Genomic DNA, 18136 nt, shown 5'->3' with positions numbered 1-18136 from the left:
GAGTTATATCACCAACTTTATAATAGAAAATAAATAAAATGTGAATACAGGATCAAAAATATAAATATATTTATACATTATAAAATGTATGTAAGTATTAAAAGAAAGCATACCTGGATTTGAAAGAACAGGTGTCTCCTTTGTGGTATAGCCAACAATTCCTACTCTTTCTGAGCCCACGTGTATAATTTTATAAGGAAGTACATACCCGGAGATGCGGCTTGCTAATCGCTTGTTTGCTTTAATGTTTGCACTTACAACAGAAAAATTAACATTTTTGAGCAATGGATCCAATAATCCATCCACGCCATTATCAAATTCATGATTCCCCAATGTCTACATAACAAACAACAAAAAGAAAAGGGAAAAAAGATTATCTCCTATGGTCAAGAATCATTAATTTTCATTTATGAAACACAAAACAGAGAAATGCTGTTATTCACAGTGTGACCTGTTCAATTTTGTTACATGAACAGCAAGTTATCTCCAAATTCTTCCTCTTCAAACTCTCTTGCATCGATTTCAGTCCAGGTACCAATATTTGAAGATGCATCCATCTGAGCTATCCCAATCAGTTGTTCAGTCTCTTGAATGCAGAATGCTTTAAAACTAGAACAGCGGCAGTAATTTTTGTGAACCGCCCAGAGAGCTTCGGCTATTGGGCAATATAGAAATAAATAAATAAATAAATAAATACCCTCTCCAGTTTTCACATTGAGTTAGATTTTCCAATGAGAACCAATTAAAAAGTGTATTTATGAATCCAAATATTTGGGGTTTCAGAACCCCTTAATAACTTCCTCAGGCATCTTGAAGCTCTTAATGTATTTTTGAGGCTGACACCAAGGCTTTCCAACTATAATCTTTGACCAAATCGCTTTTCCCATAAAAGACACCAAAGCAAAGCTAAGGGACAGGTTTGATACAAGAGGTCTTCTAGTCCTCAGTATTAACAGTAAATGAAAAATATTTAGCCACTCTTCAAAATGAAAGAGTTTATTGATGAAAGGAACTTTTATCCTGCCATCTCTATTCTTCTAATTTCCTATTGGTATAGCTTTAAGGACAAATTCAAATATGTAGAAATGGCATGCAGTTCAGTCCTTCTTGGACTGCACCAAGATAGGCGATAATATTTTATATTTCCCCTTGTTAACACAAAGCAGGTTTTTTTTCCTGTGTAGGACATGTAATCGAAGGTGTCCAATCTAGATAGGACTGTAACATCCTATTTCTATGCATTTGAGTCAGGCCATAGGCAGTTGCTTTCAAGCAAAGGGTCAGAGCAGAACTATGTGCCTCAAGAGACTGTCAAGTGTATTCCTGGAAGCACAACCTTTCATGTTTTTATCCATGATTTGTTTCAGCCTTACATCACTGTAAAGAGCATCGCTGGGAAGAAAATGCCTCTTGGCCACCTTATCAGCCACAATGAAAACCCAAAGCCCCCATATGAGCAACTGAAATATCATGGATCCTTTTCAGAGTCTGGCAGTTTTGGGGAAGCTTAACAGCCTGTGCATTCAATGTAATTTTTTTTTTTAAGTATGTGAATCACCATGCCTTTGTCAGAAAGGACCGGGAAATGTTTGTATTAGACTTCAAATAAACTCACTGACCCTGTTTTGCCATGGTGCAACAACCTGATTCAGAGCTCCTGTCTTTTCTGAGCAGCTTCTTTTCAGGGCAAGTGTGTCTTTTCTCTTGTTTCTAACCCTTTTAAGCAGCTGCAGAAATTCCTCAAGTATAAAATACACCTGTGGGCAGCATTGATATAGCACTGTGCAATTCAAATGTTTTGGTTTGGGACAATGATTAAACTAAATTTATCATTGTCCATTCAGTAAATAGAACACTGATCTTCCAGGAAGCTGCACAAGATAATAGCGTGGTTCTCACTGAGGTGGCAAAATTCTGTGCTGCTTCAGGCTGCAGGTGGGGATCACATGACTGAACGCTCCATACCAAAAACCGGAAAGCCACCATACACATGAAAAACTAAGTATCAATGGGAGGAACTAAGCTAGAATCCCTTTACGTGGAGTCTACTTTTATAGGTGAAGGGAATATTTTACACAGGTATTGCACTGCTGTTGGGCTGGCATGGCAGGCACATACACTGGTGCTAGGTTCCAAGTGTCTTCGCACACCTGACTACAATGCCTGTGCTTACAGCAAGCACACTCCTCTGTTATAAAAATGCTGTGGACTGCATAGATTGCAGAAGAAAAATGCACTGTAGTAATGTGAATATTGAACTTTTCCTGACTCAGATCTGCCCTTGTTATTCAGCACCCTACACAATCAATGCCTGGCTGCTTAGAAGAAATGTAGGTGAGTGACCCAATACCTGTCTCCCCCGCCCCATCAGTAAGTCCCCAATCCACTATTAAATTGCAATTTGGGTGTGGAAACAATCAACTCTAAATCACTAAGAATGTGATTGTCAAGATCCACAATGGACCTGAAATATTTCATGTGCTTAAGATTAAAAGCTCAAGGAAAGGAAATGAATGGTGATCAGTTATGTGGGGCAGAAAGTTTCCTGGAAAATTCTCCTGTGCTTTTTTTTTTCCACAGAAAATGTTCTATTTCGTAAGTTCACTTGTAAAAATGAAGGGATGCCAATGACAAATACAGTATTAGGCAAACTTGGCAGTTTCAAAGTTGTAATGAATGTTTTTCATGTTATTATTCCTAGCAAATATGTGAGAGAATGCATACATGTCACTGAAATACATATATGCATTGGAAATGGAACTAATAAATAGTGGCAGTGAAACTGAGGGTGTTCCAACAACCCTAGTGGAAGAGACTTGAGCTCTGTTGAAACAGACAAGTGATTGTCAGCATATCGTACACATTTCTTTGGGTTGCTAAAATTAATTAGTGTGTCAACAGTTTTCAGTACCTTTGTTTTTTCCCCCTTTAAATTTAAACAATGGAAAAGAAGTACATGCTAATGTCTTTAAATTTTTACAAGTATTCCAGTAAAACTTTCTACATAATATAACATTTAAATCACATTATGTATGCTTTAATTTTCCCCCTCAAATATTTCAAATATTTATGGTGTGTTGGGACAAAAAATTAACATGGGTTTTTTTTTTTAGCATTGTTGTTTACTAAATACAAGTAAAATAAACATTCCTAATTAGATCTCTCTGGGCCAGGCGATGGACTTGTGGTCCTCTAGATGTTTTAGCCTACAGCTTTTATCAGGTCTAGCCAGAACTTCTGGAGAGCCACAAGTTGCCCGCTACTGCCTAGGGCATCAGAACATTTTCCAATGCAAACTGAAAATGCTGCTATACAAATGAACCTGATTCACACTGGACAATTTTCCAATAGAAACTATTTTTCCCCATGCAAATAAACCTATGCATATTATCCCAATTTGCATTGGAAATTTTTCCAGTTCAAATTTTTCTGGAAAACCCACATTGCTGGTGCTGATATGGCATGTTTGTCAAAAGCTTGAGTGGAAGATCAGTCATTTGTAATATGCCCCCAATAAAAGTAGATACAATCTGAATATTTTAGAAGTAGCATCTAAGCCAACTGTGACATTTTCAATAAACTGTGTAGAATATGGATTGTGCACATTCCAGGATTTTCTCTACATTTTGAAATAGAGTGTTGGGGGATAAACACCTATTTTTACTTTGCTTACATAACTGTGAGCAGAATTCTTTCATGCTTGTATGCTACACATTTTACAGCTAGGCATTTAAAGCACAGGTCATAATGTTCAGGCTTATTTCAAAACGGTTCCCACTATCTTTAACTAGATAAGCTTCCACGTGAGGCTTTTATTGTGCAATCACTCCCACGTTTTCCTATTTCTTCCATCTTTCTCCTGACCACACAAAAAAATTGTTTAAAAAGGGAAACATGGAATAGCTGCCCAATGCTTTTTGATTGGTAGCAATCAAAGATTGGTAGCGCTGGGAGCTGTCCATTTGGAAGCACTCTGGATTTTGCCAAAATAAACAACGTGGGGATTAAAACTTTGTACCATATATCTTTATACAAAAAAGCACAGAGACTCTGTAATTCTGCAGAACATAAATTAATCCATTTTTGCTGCAGATTACTCACTGTAGCTACCCAGACAGGGAAACTAAATTTCAACGTTAGCGAAATACTGTAAAACAGCATTTGGCAGAGAGGTCATGAAGTAAATTATCCTTATCAGCAAATGGTGTTAACAAGGTTGCACTACTGTTCTTGGCTCCTGGACAGAGAACTAGACCTTGGCCATTCTTCAGTCCAGAGGCCAACAACAGTGCCAAGCAAGGACTGGCTTGTCCCTAGCATACGCACACAAGATACAAGCCAGCCTCACACTGTGCTGTGCTTAGGGATGGATGAATCTGTCAAGTCTGACTTCATTCGTTTTCTCACTTTTCCAAAGTTAAGCCAGTTCCATTCCATTTCCACATCATTTTGCAAATTTTTTTTAAAGTTTGCACAAAAATTTGTGTGGATTTTCATACACATCTCAAAACTTTTCTACATGTTCAAATTATATACATTTCTGCAGGTGATTTCCCCTAAGCTAAAGTGTAAGTGTAAACTAAAGTATAAGGTATGTATGTTTGTGCACCCTATTCTGTAAGACATGCAGTATTGTTTACAATTTTTGATGTGTGAACTGTGATCACAAACTTTAGAAAAATGCAGATACTGATGTTTAGCTCAATTTTGGTTCGGATAGTAAAAATGTGAACGGAATGAATTTCTCCTCCATTCTTAGCTGTGTGCTGCTTGGAGAAGGAAACCTCATATGGCATAATGTTCCTGAATCCTGATGGCTGCTTTGAGCTGCAGTAGGACAAGATGTTCCTTTGCCCTGACTCGAAGGGTCATACATCTAGTCCTCCTGCTACTCTCTCAGCTGAGAAAAGCAGATCAAAAGACCTCATCTGGATAAAGATTTTCAGAGGGCTTAGATGTGCATGTACTAGACTTCTGGACCCTCCAGTGCACATGAAAGGAGATACAGTTCCCCTGCATGCCCCCGGAAAGTCACACCACATAATGAGATGAGCCTAGTACAAGCATCAGCCATGCAATCTGCTCTCCCATACAGAAGTGGAAGGGAAAACAACCTTTTCTTTCGAGGACTCATGTCTTCTCATACACTTTGGTTAAGTGCTTAAATTCTTGGCTGCCACTGCCTGCAGAGGAGCAGTAAGGAAATGGATGTGAATTAGGTATTGTTCTGAAGCAAAATAGCCATCTCCCTAGGTGCACTACCACATTAGCTATGCTTTTCCAGAGGACAGAATGATGGCAAATGTTATACCTCTGTGCAGCAGGCTGAAGAGATACCTGAAAGCATATGTCTCATGTAAGCAGAAATCGGTGGGTTTGATTCAGACTTAGCTATGCTTAAGTAGACCCACTGAAATCAATGAGACGAGTTAGTCATGACTAACTTAAGTCCCACTGGCCTCAGTAGGGCTATTCTAAGCATAACTATGCCTGGATTGAGGATCATGGAGAAAGCAAGAGAATTCCAGAAAAATGTCTATTTCTGCTTCATTGACTATGCTAAAGTCTTTGATTGCGTGGATCACAACAAACTCTGGCAAATTCTTAATGAGATGGGACTACCAGACCACCTTACCTGTCTCCTGAGAAACCTGTACGAGTTTTCGAGTGTACGAGGGTCAAGATGAAACAGTAAGAACCGGACATGGAACAACCGATTGGTTCAAAATTGGGAAAGGAGTACGACAAGGCTGTATATTGTCGCCCTGCTTATTTAACTTATATGCAGAGTACATCATGAGAAATGCCGGGTTGGATGAATCAGAGATCGGAATTAAGATTGCTGGGAGAATTATCAACAACCTCCGATATGCAGACGATACCACCCTAATGGCAGAAAGCGAAGAGGATCTCAAGAGCCTCTTGTTGAGGGTGAAAGCAGAGAGTGCAAAAGCTGGTTTGAAACTCAACATTAAAAGAACTAAGATCATGGCATCTGGCCCCATCACTTCCTGGCATATAGAAGGGGAAGAAATGGAAGCAGTGACAGATTTTATTTTCTTGGGCTCCAAGATCACCGCAGACGGTGACTGTAGCCATGAAATTAAAAGATGCTTGCTCCTTGGGAGGAAAGTTATGGCAAACCTAGGCAGCATAGTAAGAACCAGAGACATCACCTTGCCAACAAAGGTTCATATAATCAAAGCTATGGTTTTCCCAGTAGCAATGTATGGCTGTGAGAGCTGGACTATAAGGAAGGCTGAGCGCCGAAGAATGGATGCTTTCGAACTGTGGTGCTGGAGAAGACTCTTACGAGTCCCCTGGACTGCAAGGAGGTCAAATCAGTCCATCCTAAAGGAAATCAACCCTGACTGCTCATTGGAAGGACAGATACTGATGCTGATGCTGAAGCTGAAGCGCAAATATTTTAGCCACGTAATGCGAAGAGAAGACTCACTGGAAAAGACCCTGATGATGGGAAAGATTGAAGGCAAAAGGAGAAGGGGATGGCAGAAGATGAGATGGCTAGATAGCATCACCGATGCAATGAATATGAACTTGAGCATGCTCCGGGAGAGAGCGGAGGACAAGAAGGCCTGGCGTGCTATGGTCCATGGGGTCACGAAGAGTCGGACACGACTTAACGACTGAACAACAACGAACAATGCCTGGATTGAACCCAATGATTTCACACAATCATAAGACAAAATACCATGACAATTCCATTTGATCAGGTTCGCCAATTAAATAGGAGGTGTTACTTTTAAGTAAGTTCCACTGAACCGAACAGGACTTGCTTCCAAGCTTGCACGTTGAGAACGAGGGTTGGAGACTGTGCCGCTGCTGTATAGCTAGGGGTAGCTTTGGAAGAAACCAGTTTACTGGCCCCTGTGATAGGAATGCTCTATTCTATCTTTACCCACTGAACACTTTTTTCACTTTGCCCTCTAGCACAGGAGCTAATATACACAAGGGTCACATAATGCGGCAAATTTGTACATCCAAATTCATGTATCCTAACATCAAACAAATATCAGGAATCATTAGCAAGAAGTTAATTTTTGTGAACCGCCCAGACAGCTTCGGCTATTGGGCGGTATAGAAATGAAATAAATAAATAAATAATAAAAAGTTCATCGGTGCCCACGCTGCTGGCAACTTGAGCACTGGAGTGAGTTGGGTACATACCACACAACACAAGTAGCCAGCTGCAAAGAAGTCTGGCATTTTAACTAAAGTACAAGGAGGCACCAAAATTCCATCTTTGTGAACAGAGATTTTCCTCATTACTGTGACCCTTCGAGACACCACTTCCTCCATCGTTTCTTGATCTGGAACAACCCTGAAGTCTCCTTCTGAATGAATCCCCTTGCTGCAGGTAAAAGTTGGGAGAGTCACAACTGGAACACCAGCAATACATTTCCACTGAAGAAGAATGAGGTTCAGTAGAATGAGTTGGGATTTCCACTAGTAAATCCCACATCTGCCATTTCTTTTTTATTTTAAATGATCCAGCTATGCCTTTCATAGACTTCTGAATGAAAAATATGGACATGTCTTATATATCAAATCAGACCATCTAGCCTAGTATTGCTTACTCTGACCGGCAGTGGTTGTCTCTAGGGTTTCAGGCAGAGGAACGTCTGCGCTCAAAGCATGTGTTCTACGAGGGAAGTATGGATTCCTTCTTGCACTGGATACGCAAATATTTATTCATTACATTTCCATCCAACCATTATTTCATGGAACTCAGGTGGTATACATGGGGTTCCTCCCGGGCAGCCTCCTATCTAGGAACTTGCAAGCTTAGAGCTACTTGGCTTCAGCAAGGTTGCTGCATCATGCACCTTCAGAGGATGCCCTGGTCTGACGGTAGCAGTATGCTCCCTAGAACCTTGTCAGTGGTAGAGTGGATCAGAAGAAGGCAAGGCAATGAAGGCATTGTGCTTTAGGGTCCAACAGTGAGTCCAGGACCATTCGCCAGCTCCAATCAAAAGTTTAGATGAGTTACTCATCGTACGTCATTTATCCAATATACTGCCACTGCGCCTCCGCTCATTCTGTTGCACCCACAGGACCCCACCACTAGTGCAACAAGATGCCAGTTCTTCCTCAAGTAACCCTGAAAATGAGCGGAAATGCTCATTTCCGGAATGGAACAGGCCGGTGCAGCTCCCTTCTGCAAGCTCCACTGATCTGCCCCATTCCATAAACTCCCGTTTAGGGACACAGGGAGCTGCCTTATACCGACTCAGACCATTGCTCCATCTAGCCCAGCATTGTCGACGCTGGCTGCCCGCAGTTCTCCAGGTTCCAGGAAAGAGGTTTTCCTGCCATACCTGGAGATGCCGGGGATCGAACCTGGGGCCTTCTGCATGCAAAGCAGGGGCTCTACCACAAAATCACGGCCCCTTCCATAAGCTTGTTTCGTTTCCACTTGCTTCTGTTTGCTTCAAGGACCTCTAGCTTCCTCTTGCGCTAACAGTGAGTCTCCCTAGTGCACGGACAGCATGGGATACTGCCCAATATAATTAGATAATATGATCTGTGTCCATGCTCTGCATCCACTCTGGAGCCCAACAAGGAGATTTTATACTAATACCAGAGATACAAGGACACAAAACCCGGATGCAGCTATTCAGAGGAGTCACAGTATGCCATCTCCGCTTGACCCTTCCTAATATATTGACTAATTCACCCTTGGTAGGCCACCTCTGTTTACATGAACCAGGCACCAAAACAGTGTGTTTCAACAACCAGGAATCCTGTCTTTGCTGTATGGGTATCCACACATGGAAATGCATGGGTGGAGTATCCAACAAAGACAACTCCACAGGCTATACATACTGTCACTGTGTGGCCCCTTCACCACAAGCAGGAGTCCACATCGTAGGGCATTATGAGTGCCTTTTGACCCTTGGATATCCCACACTAAGCTCAGTAAGACAGTTTGGTAGACTAGATAGTTCATGTTGTACCCCGTCAATCATGTGGCTTGGTGGGGAGTTGGAGTCCAGCAAAAGCTGAAATGAGGCTGCACTGTAGGCTCAGTATTGCTAGATGAATTGCTCTAATAAAGGAAGGGCAATCTATGCATAGAAACAGCATCTGTGCTACTTCTTATTGATAGGGTCTGAGCGTACACTGCCAAACAGACTTTTTCTTCTCTCGTTTCATAAGATTTTTATTGCTGTGAACTGCTTTGAAAATCAGATAACTGAAAAGCTGTATAAAAACACAGCAAGTAAATAAATAAATAATGCATCTAGGGATGATGGGATCGTATCCATAGACTCCAATCTCCCTGCTCTCCAAGTAGCTGACAGCACCAATAATCCCTTTGGCAGGGAGGTGCTCACATGGAGCAGCATATGTGCAAGGTACCACTGCGTGCAAGGATCTCTGAACCAGGCCTAGCACATGCAATATCTGTAGTCAGAGCCACCTGGAAGTGTCAAAGCTGCACTATATCAAGGAGCAATTTCATCAGATGAGCTAAGGCTCACACTCACTAGCCAGTCTCACCAAGAGGAAGATTATTCTTCCTAATTCTTAATATGATGTGAACTCAGCCTGAGCGTGAAGCAAACCAACTTACTTAGCAATGCTTCAGATATAATTGCATGTGTACATGTAAAAATATAATACTTGCACATTGCAACACAGCACAAGTCTGCAAATGTATGTATTATGGAGCTGTACACAGCACTAGCCAGAACTTATCCTGGTGGGTGTATATGTTGTTGTTCAGTCGTTCATTCGTGTCCGACTCTTCGTGACCCCATGGACCATAGCACGCCAGGCCTTCCTGTCCTGCGCTCTCTCCCAGAGCATGCTCAAGTTCATATTCATTGCATTGGTGATGCTATCTAGCCATCTCATCCTCTGCCGTCCCCTTCTCCTTTTGCCTTCAGTCTTTCCCAGCATCAGGGTCTTTTCCAGAGAGTTTTCTCTTCGCATTAGGTGGCCAAAATATTGGAGCTTCAGCTTCAGTATCTGTCCTTCCAGTGAGCACTCAGGGTTGATTTCCTTTAGGATGGACTGATTTGACCTCCTTGCAGTCCAGGGGACTCGTAAGAGTCTTCTCCAGCACCACAGTTCGAAAGCATCCATTCTTCGGCGCTCAGCCTTCCTTATAGTCCAGCTCTCACAGCCATACATTGCTACTGGGAAAACCATAGCTTTGATTAGATGGACCTTTGTCGGCAAGGTGATGTCTCTGCTTCTTCCTATGCTGTCTAGGTTTGCCATAGCTTTCCTCCCCAGGAGCAAGCGTCTTTTAATTTCATGGCTACAGTCACCGTCTGCCGTGATCTTGGAGCCCAAGAAAGTAAAATCTGTCACTGCTTCCATTTCTTCCCCTTCTATATGCCAGGAAGTGATAGGCCAGATGCCATGATCTTAGTTTTTTTAATGTTGAGGTTTAAACCAGCTTTTGCACTCTCCACTTTCACCCTCAACAAGAGGCTCTTGAGATCCTCTTTACTTTCTGCCATTAGGTTGGTATCGTCTGCATATCGGAGGTTGTTGATAATTCTCCCAGCAATCTTAATTCCGACCTGTGATTCATCCAACCCGGCATTTCTCATGATGTACTCTGCATATAAGTTAAATAAGCAGGGTGACAATATGCAGCCTTGTCGTACTCCTTTCCCAATTTTGAACCAATCGGTTGTTCCATGTCCGGTTCTTACTGTTGCTTCTTGACCCTCGTACAGGTTTCTCAGGAGACAGGTAAGGTGGTCTGGTACTCCCATCACTTTAAGACTTTGCCACAGTTTGTTGTGATCCACACAATCAAAGGCTTTAGCGTAGTCAATGAAGCAGAAATAGACGTTTTTCTGGAATTCTCTTGCTTTCTCCATGATCCAGCAAATGTTGGCGATTTGATCTCTAGTTCCTCTGCCTCTTCGAAACCCAGCTTGTACTTCCGGTAGTTCTCGGTTCGCATACTGCTGAAGCCTAGCTTGTAGGATTTTGAGCATCACCTTGCTGGCATTTGAAATGAGCGCAATGGTGCGGTAGTTTGAGCACTCTTTGGCGTTGCCCTTCTTTGGAATTGGAATGTAAACTGACCTTTTCCAGTCTTGCGGCCATTGTTGAATGTTCCAGATTTGTTGGCATATTGAATGCAGCACTTTAAGAGCATCATCTTTTAGGATTTTAAATAGCTCAGCTGGAATCCTGTCATCTCCGCTAGCTTTGTTGTTACTAATGCTTCCTAAGGCCCACTTGACTTCACTCTCTAGGATGTCCGGCACAAGTTCAGTGACCGCACTACCATGGCTATCAGGGACATTCAGATCTTTCCTGTATAGTTCTTCTGTGTATTCTTGCCACCTCTTCTTAATCTCATCTGCTTCTGTTAGGTCCCTGACTTCTTTGTCCTTTATCATGCCCATCTTTGCACAAAACGTTCCCTTGAGATCTCAGATTTTCTTGAAGAGATCTCTAGTCTTTCCCATTCTATTGTTTTCCTTGATTTCTTTGCATTGTTCATTTAAGAAGGCCTTCTTGTCTCTCCTTGCTATTCTCTGGAACTCTGCATTCAGTTGGATATATCTTCCCCTTTCTCCCTTGCTTTTCGCTTCCCTTCTTTCCTCAGCTACTTGTAAAGCCTCCTCAGACAGCCACTTTGCTTTCTTGCATTTCTTTTTCTTTGGGATGGATTTCCTTGCTGCCTCCTGAACAATGTTACGGACCTCCATCCATAGTTCCTCAGGCACTCTGTCTATCAGGTCTAATCCCTTAAATCTATTCCTCACCTCCTCTGTATATTCATGAGGGATATGATTTAGGTCATACCTGAATGGTTTAGTGGTTTCCCCTACGTTCTTCAATTTAAGCCAAAATTTTGCAACAAGAAGCCCATGATCTGAGCCACAGTCAGCTCCAGGTCTTGTTTTTACTGACTGTATAGAGCTTCTCCATCTTTGGCTGCAAAGGAAATAATCATTCTGATTTCGATATTGACCATCTGGTGATGTCCATGTGTAGAGTCGTCTCTTGTGCTGTTGGAAAAGAGTGTTTGCTATGATCAGCGTGTTCTCTTGGCAAAACTCTATTACCTTTTGTCCTGCTTCATTTTGTACACCAAGGCCATGCCTGCCTGTTATCCTGGTGATTTCTTAACTTCCTACTTTAGCATTCCAATCCCCTACGATGAAGAGGACATCTTTTTTTGGTGTTAGTTCTAGAAGGTGTTGTAGGTCTTCACAGAACCGATCAACCTCAGCTTCTTCGGCCTCAGTGGTTGGGGCATAGACTTGAATTACTGTGATGTTGAATGGTTTGCCTTGGATTCGTACTGAGATCATTCTATCGTTTTTAAGATTGTACCCCAGTACTGCTTTTCCCACCCTTTTGTTGACTATGAGTGCTACTCCATTTCTTCTAAGGGATTCTTGCCCACAATAGTAGATATGATGGTCACCTGAATTAAATTCACCCATGCCTGTCCATTTTAGTTCGCTGATTCCCAAGATGTCGATGTTCAGTCTTGCCATCTCATGTTTGACCACCTCCAGCTTACCTTGATTCACTGATCTGACATTCCAGGTTCCTAAACAATATTGTTCTTTACAGCATCGGATTTTCTTTTCACCACCAGACACATCCACAGCTGAGTGTCCTTTCGGCTTTGGCCCAGCCACTTCACGCTTTCTGGCGCTACTTGGAAATACCCTCTGCTCTTCCCCAGTAGTATACTGGACACCTTCCGACCTGAGGGGCTTATCTTCCGGCGTCATCTCTTTTAGCCTTGTGATACGTTCCATGGGGTTTTCTTGGCAAGAATACTGGAGTGGGTTGCCATTTCCTTCTCCAGTGGACCACATTTTGTCAGAACTCTTTGCCATGACCTGTCCGTCTTGGGTGGCCCTGCACGGCATAGCTTATGGCTTCACTGAGTTATGCAAGCCCCTTCGCCACAACAAGGCAGTGATCCATGAAGGGGAGGGGTGTATATACAGCATGGGAAACACACATGTTCCTATACAAAATGGTTGAAGCAGCCCTGAACCTCTCCAAGGAATTTCAATGAGGCACTATACTACCCCACCAAATACTTTTCCTCCAGTTGTAGCAGCTCCTGATGCCACAGAATATTGTTTAAAACTCGCATAAGCTGTCATTTCAATAAAATAGTATAAACCATCAATTAAAACAATAATTAAAACAGCTTATCAAAACAGCAGTGATATCTTCAAAGGCAACTAAAAGCCAATATAAAACCATTAAAAGCCTAGGAGAATAAACTCATTTTAACCTTGTGCCTAAAAATATGTTAAATTTGGTGCCAGCTGAACAGATAAGGGGCATGGAGTTCCACAGATGAGACAACTGCACCCAAAATGGCTGACTGTCAGGGCAGTTTAATAAGGGAATAGGTGGTCCTTCAAGTGGTTCCAGACCATTTACAGAGGGAGACCAACTTTATATGGGCCAGAGAAGGAGCGGCTGCAGGGAGCTTGTTTCACCCTTCCCTGCCAGAAAGAACACCTATAAGAACTCTGAAACTAAGAACTGGTGCCTGAGTGTGGCTTTTTGTCCTCCTCCCTTTTCCTTTTGTGTTGCGTCTTTTAGAGCATACACCTCAGGGCAGGAATTGTCTCATTATTAATCTCTGTAAGCTGCTCTGGGGCCTTTTTTGGCTAAAGAGTGGTGTAAAAACACTGTAAATAAATACATAAATAAAATCTGCACTTTGAATTGCGCTCAGAAACAATCTGGCAGCCAGTGGAGTTCTATAAATAGTGCCAAGATAGGTTCATTTTGGGATGTAACAGTTACTTGCTGTCCAGGTAATAGATAACTGGGGCCAGTCATGCTTTATTGATATGAACAACTTAAGAATGGCATTGCTGGATCAAGTCCATCTAGTCCAGTACTTTATTGGCAACAGCAGCCAGGCAGATACTTCTAGAAACTTATAAGCAGCCAGGTCTTATGGATTAGGGTCTGGCATTCAGATATGCTACTGAACTTTTTGCTGACTAGAATTTTGTTCTTGAAAAATCTGTGATAATAGCAGATGTCCATGCACTTTAAATTATATCCCTCTGATGTGGGGATTAACAGATGGAGAGCAAAAGTGCTTGGAAGGATAAACACCCACCACCCATCATTCAATGGACTGAAGATCTTGCTGCTCTTGCTACATTTGAACATTATCTCCTACAGCCATCAATTTCATATGGATGCTTATTTAGATCAGGCTGCTTATATGAACGTATATATTTGAAATGGAAGTGTTAAATCCTTCTATTTCCCTCTTTTTTCTTTTTATATTAAGGGTGATATAAATTTGTGTATTTGTGTGATTATTGTTTATGGATGTGTTTTATTATATGTTTTTCTTCTTCTTCCCCCCTCTCTTTTGTGGTTCCCCCCTTGTTTGTTTCTGTTGTATTTGCAAATAAAAAGTTAAAAAGAAATGCTGCTGAAATTTTCATTGTCATGGCTTATAGCCTTTCACAGACCTATCCTCCAAGAATTTATCTCTAATCTTTTTTAACACCAACTCCAAACTAGAGAGAAGACTGTAACATATGCCTGTTATATTAATGTATGTGTTTCCATTGTTAAATCTCACTCAGGTAAGATAGGGTTAACTGTTTGGTAGCGAGTGAAAGGTAGGAGGGGCTGTGTGTGTGTGTGTGTGTGTGTGTGTGTGTGGAGACTGAAGTTATATAAGGAATGAACTGACAGTTAGGACTCAGATAGGTTTTTAAGGATTGAGGAAGCAACATCTAGTAAGGAGGGTTGTCTATAGGATTTTACAAGGGGTAGAGTAGGTAGGGAAATTAGGACCAAGTATTAATGAATACTTATGAATGAATGTAACATGAATACTTCATGTTACATCTTTTAGGGCGCAATCCTATGGCCACTAGTCAGCGGCTGGATGGCCATAGGATAGGTCAGTTCCCAGGAACCAACCTTGGAGCCCACGCTCCAAGGTCGGTTCCCTGAGAACCGACCTCCACCCCCTCCTGCAGTGAATGGCTCCACGCTCCAAGCTTGGAAGAGGAGCGCGGAGCAGCGAAAACAGGGCGTTCCTGGGGGCGGCTAGGGCGGGCATTAGTGCCATTCCGACGGTTCCTATGCATCATCCAGCGTCTGCCCCCCCGCTCCAACTTCCCACAGCTAGACAGCCAAAATTGGCTGTCTAGCCATGAATACAGGGTGGCTGAAGCACAGAGGGGATGATCCCCTCTGCGCTGCTCCTGCCCTGCACTGGATAGGCAGTCGCCTCGGAGTTCTGAGGTGGCCGCCCTACCCCGATAGGATTACGCCCTTATTCGTTTGTTTTTTAAATACAGACACCCATGTGTTGATTGAATTGTTATGCTATCATTATTAAATGTATTTCCTTGTTACTTCTCAATTGGTTCTCTCAACCTAGTGGGTTGAGAGAACCAATTGAGCATATTGAGTTTTGCTGGAACCCAGGGAGAGTAAAAAGGCTGAAGCTTGGGTGTCAGTGGGAACAGGTGAAAGCAGGCGTTTCTTGAGGGGGTTGTTTCTCAGCTAAAGAGGTGGAAGTTGGAACCCAGGCAGGAATGTCACAAAGACCATTCATGCAATTAGCAGCTGACTGTACAGCTTTTCAAAAGTAAATCGCGGGGTGTGGTGGAAGCCTTATCTGGATCAGGACCTTCACAGGGGATTCGGCAATTTAAGCCTTTGCCCCTCACTGTGGTGCTGATCCAGATCAGCCCCCACACCTGCTCTTCGCATAAGAAAAAACAGCAAGGTCGTGTGGCACCTTAAAGAGTAACACACTTATTCTGACAGAAGCGTTTGTGGACGCTGTCCAAGTCATCAGATGAATTAAGTGTTAAACCTCAAATTAGCGGATTTATATACAGATTCTGTGTGGGATGGGGTGGGAAATGGAAACTGAATTGTTAAAAGGAATGACAATTCCTTGGGACTGCAGACTCTGGCCTCATCCATCGGCTGGAGAACCAAGGGCCACTGGGGGGATGCCCCTCCTGCCTCCCAGGATGAACATCATCGCAGGGGGGAGACCAACCTGGTCCTATACATCAGTCATTGGTGTATTTGCGTTCCTTCCCCTCCTTCCTCCCAATCCCTTTTCCTTTTGTGTCGTGTCTTTTAGATTGTAAGCCCGAGGGCAGGAACTGTCTCAATATTCATCCTTGTAAGCCACTCCGGGAGCCTTTATCGGCTGAAGAGTTGGGTAAAAACACCCTAAATAAATAAACAAATGGAAATGCAAAACGCAGAGACAGTTGTTAAGATCCATGAAAGCTTATGCCAGAATAAATGTGCCACAACAGTATTGCTTTTGCAGCAGCAGGCTAACTGCTACGCGGCTGGGAATTGCATTAAGAAGCGCTTCCAAGGGCGCAACGGAGAGTTTTCCTGCAAAGCAAATAGCGAAGGTGGAGCCCAGATCGGGACTGCCGGAAGGACCGAAGGGTTAAAGCACTCCTACATTTCATTTCTATCCCGCTTAAGAGCCTCTGGGCGGTTCACAAAAATTACAACGCGACAATGCAACAAAACAAAGTTTAAAATCTTAGACATAACAGAATGTAAAAACGATTTTAAAGAGCTAACCCCCCCCCCCCCCAGTTACAATAAGACACCTGTACCGGATCAAACAACTGACATTAAAAGCCCGATCGTGCGCCGCCACGCGCCTGGGAGTAGAGTACAGGTCAGGGTCCCCATCCGGGTGGCCACCCTCCCGCCCCCATACCTATTTTCTTTGTTAAGCGCTCGCAGTTACGAATTGCGTGCAGGACGACACAGTCTGGCCCTCGGGGCAGCAAATCCCACGAGCGAAGCATCCCCGGCGCGAAGGAGCCCGCCCTTTGGTCTGCCCTGATCCGCCTGCTACGGGGCCCGGCGCTCTCCCGCGACGAGGGAGGGAGCGGGGGGAGAGACCTGTCCTGGTCTCGCGACTGTTCAGAACTTCCCAAAGCCTCTTACTGGGGCGGAGAGGAGCCCGGGGGCCCAAGCCTAAGGCGCCCCACCGTGGGGAGCCCCGCAGGAACCCCGCGCCCCGCCGCTCGCCGGCTCCCGGCCCTCCACGCGGCACGGGGCCGCCGCAGCGCCGCGCTCACCATGGCGTCGTAGCCGAGGAGGTTCATGAAGCGCACCACCTCCCGTCCTTTGAAGAAGCTGAACCAGACGGTGCCCTGGTACTGGTCGCCGGCGTCGAGGAGCAGCACGTTGCGGTGCGTGGCGCGGATCTGGCGGATCTTGGCGGCCCTGCGCGCCACGCCGCCGTAGCACTCCTGCGCGGCGCATTTGCCCGAGTCGATGCTGGTCTGCTCGACGCGCGCGTGGACGTCGTTGGTGTGCAGGATGGTGAGCTCGAAGGGGCCGGCGGCGGCGCGAGCGGAGAGGAGCACGCCGAGCAGCCAGGGCAGCGCGGCCAGCCTCGGCGCGCAATGCCGCGCCGCGCGCTGCCGCCTCGAGGTCTCCATCGCCGAAGCGCGCGCCCTGGTCCTCGCTCGGCGCCGCCGGGGACCGCAGCGGCTAGCCGAGGCTTTTCGGGAGCAGCCCGCCGGGGAGCCGCGGTGTGTTGTGCGCGCGCGGACGGGGAAGGTGGGTGGGGGAAGCGAAGAGGAGGAGCCGGACGCCACCTCTCGAGTCCCGCCCGCTTCGACGGGGGCCCTCATGGTGTCGTGCCCGGCCTGTTCCGCCGCCCACGGACGGGATCGGCTGCCTGGCTTCTTTTGAGCGACCCTCCCCTGCCCCGCCCTCCCTTGCCAAACCTTTCCTGACAGTAAACTTGCGAAACAGGGCTCTTTTCTGGCGCGGATAGCTGGGGCTGGGCGAGGAAGGTAATTGGAATGTACGTGCGCCGTCCGGCTAGCATAGCTTTTGTGGAGGGAAGCAAGCCAGGCACCAGCATTTGTCAACTTGGTGCGTTGGACTGCGACTCCCATCATTCCCAGCCAGCATCCCATCATTCCCAGCATGCTGGCTGGGAATGATGGCAGTCGCAGCCCAGGTTGAGGAAGGCTGCATCAACCCAGGTGTTGCGTATAGATTCAGCGTGGCTGCACGTGCAGGTTGCTCTCCTTCCTGGTCTCTCTTAACTGCCTGGCCTCAACGACCAACTGATGAACCTATTCGTATCTGGAACTGCCTG

The 18136-nt window shown here is 44.6% G+C and overlaps 2 protein-coding genes across 3 annotated transcripts in view; one reads left to right on the top strand and one right to left on the bottom strand.

Moving 5' to 3' along the window:
* The window catches only part of SNX14 (sorting nexin 14), an 88919-nt gene extending 87273 nt beyond the window's left edge, over nucleotides 1–1646 (top strand). For both annotated transcript variants that reach the window (XM_084827031.1, XM_084827030.1), the window contains one exon: nucleotides 1368–1646. In XM_084827031.1, coding sequence (XP_084683157.1) covers nucleotides 1368–1511 — 144 coding nt within the window. In that variant the 3' untranslated portion in view covers nucleotides 1512–1646. The remainder of the gene's footprint in view (nucleotides 1–1367) is intronic.
* NT5E (5'-nucleotidase ecto) overlaps nucleotides 1–17571 on the bottom strand; it is a 51525-nt gene extending 33954 nt beyond the window's left edge. The window contains exons 1-2 of the mRNA XM_084827037.1: nucleotides 17100–17571; nucleotides 114–336 (exon numbers count right to left, since the gene is read on the bottom strand). Coding sequence (XP_084683163.1) covers nucleotides 114–336; nucleotides 17100–17465 — 589 coding nt within the window. The 5' untranslated portion in view covers nucleotides 17466–17571. The remainder of the gene's footprint in view (nucleotides 1–113; nucleotides 337–17099) is intronic.
* Between the last annotated feature and the right edge of the window lie 565 nt (nucleotides 17572–18136).

The sequence above is a fragment of the Heloderma suspectum genome, chromosome 1, assembly GCF_057233095.1.
Source record: "Heloderma suspectum isolate Gila_16-S chromosome 1, 16-S_ref, whole genome shotgun sequence".
NCBI lineage: Eukaryota > Metazoa > Chordata > Lepidosauria > Squamata > Helodermatidae > Heloderma > Heloderma suspectum.
This window is presented reverse-complemented; position numbering and strand designations above follow the sequence as displayed.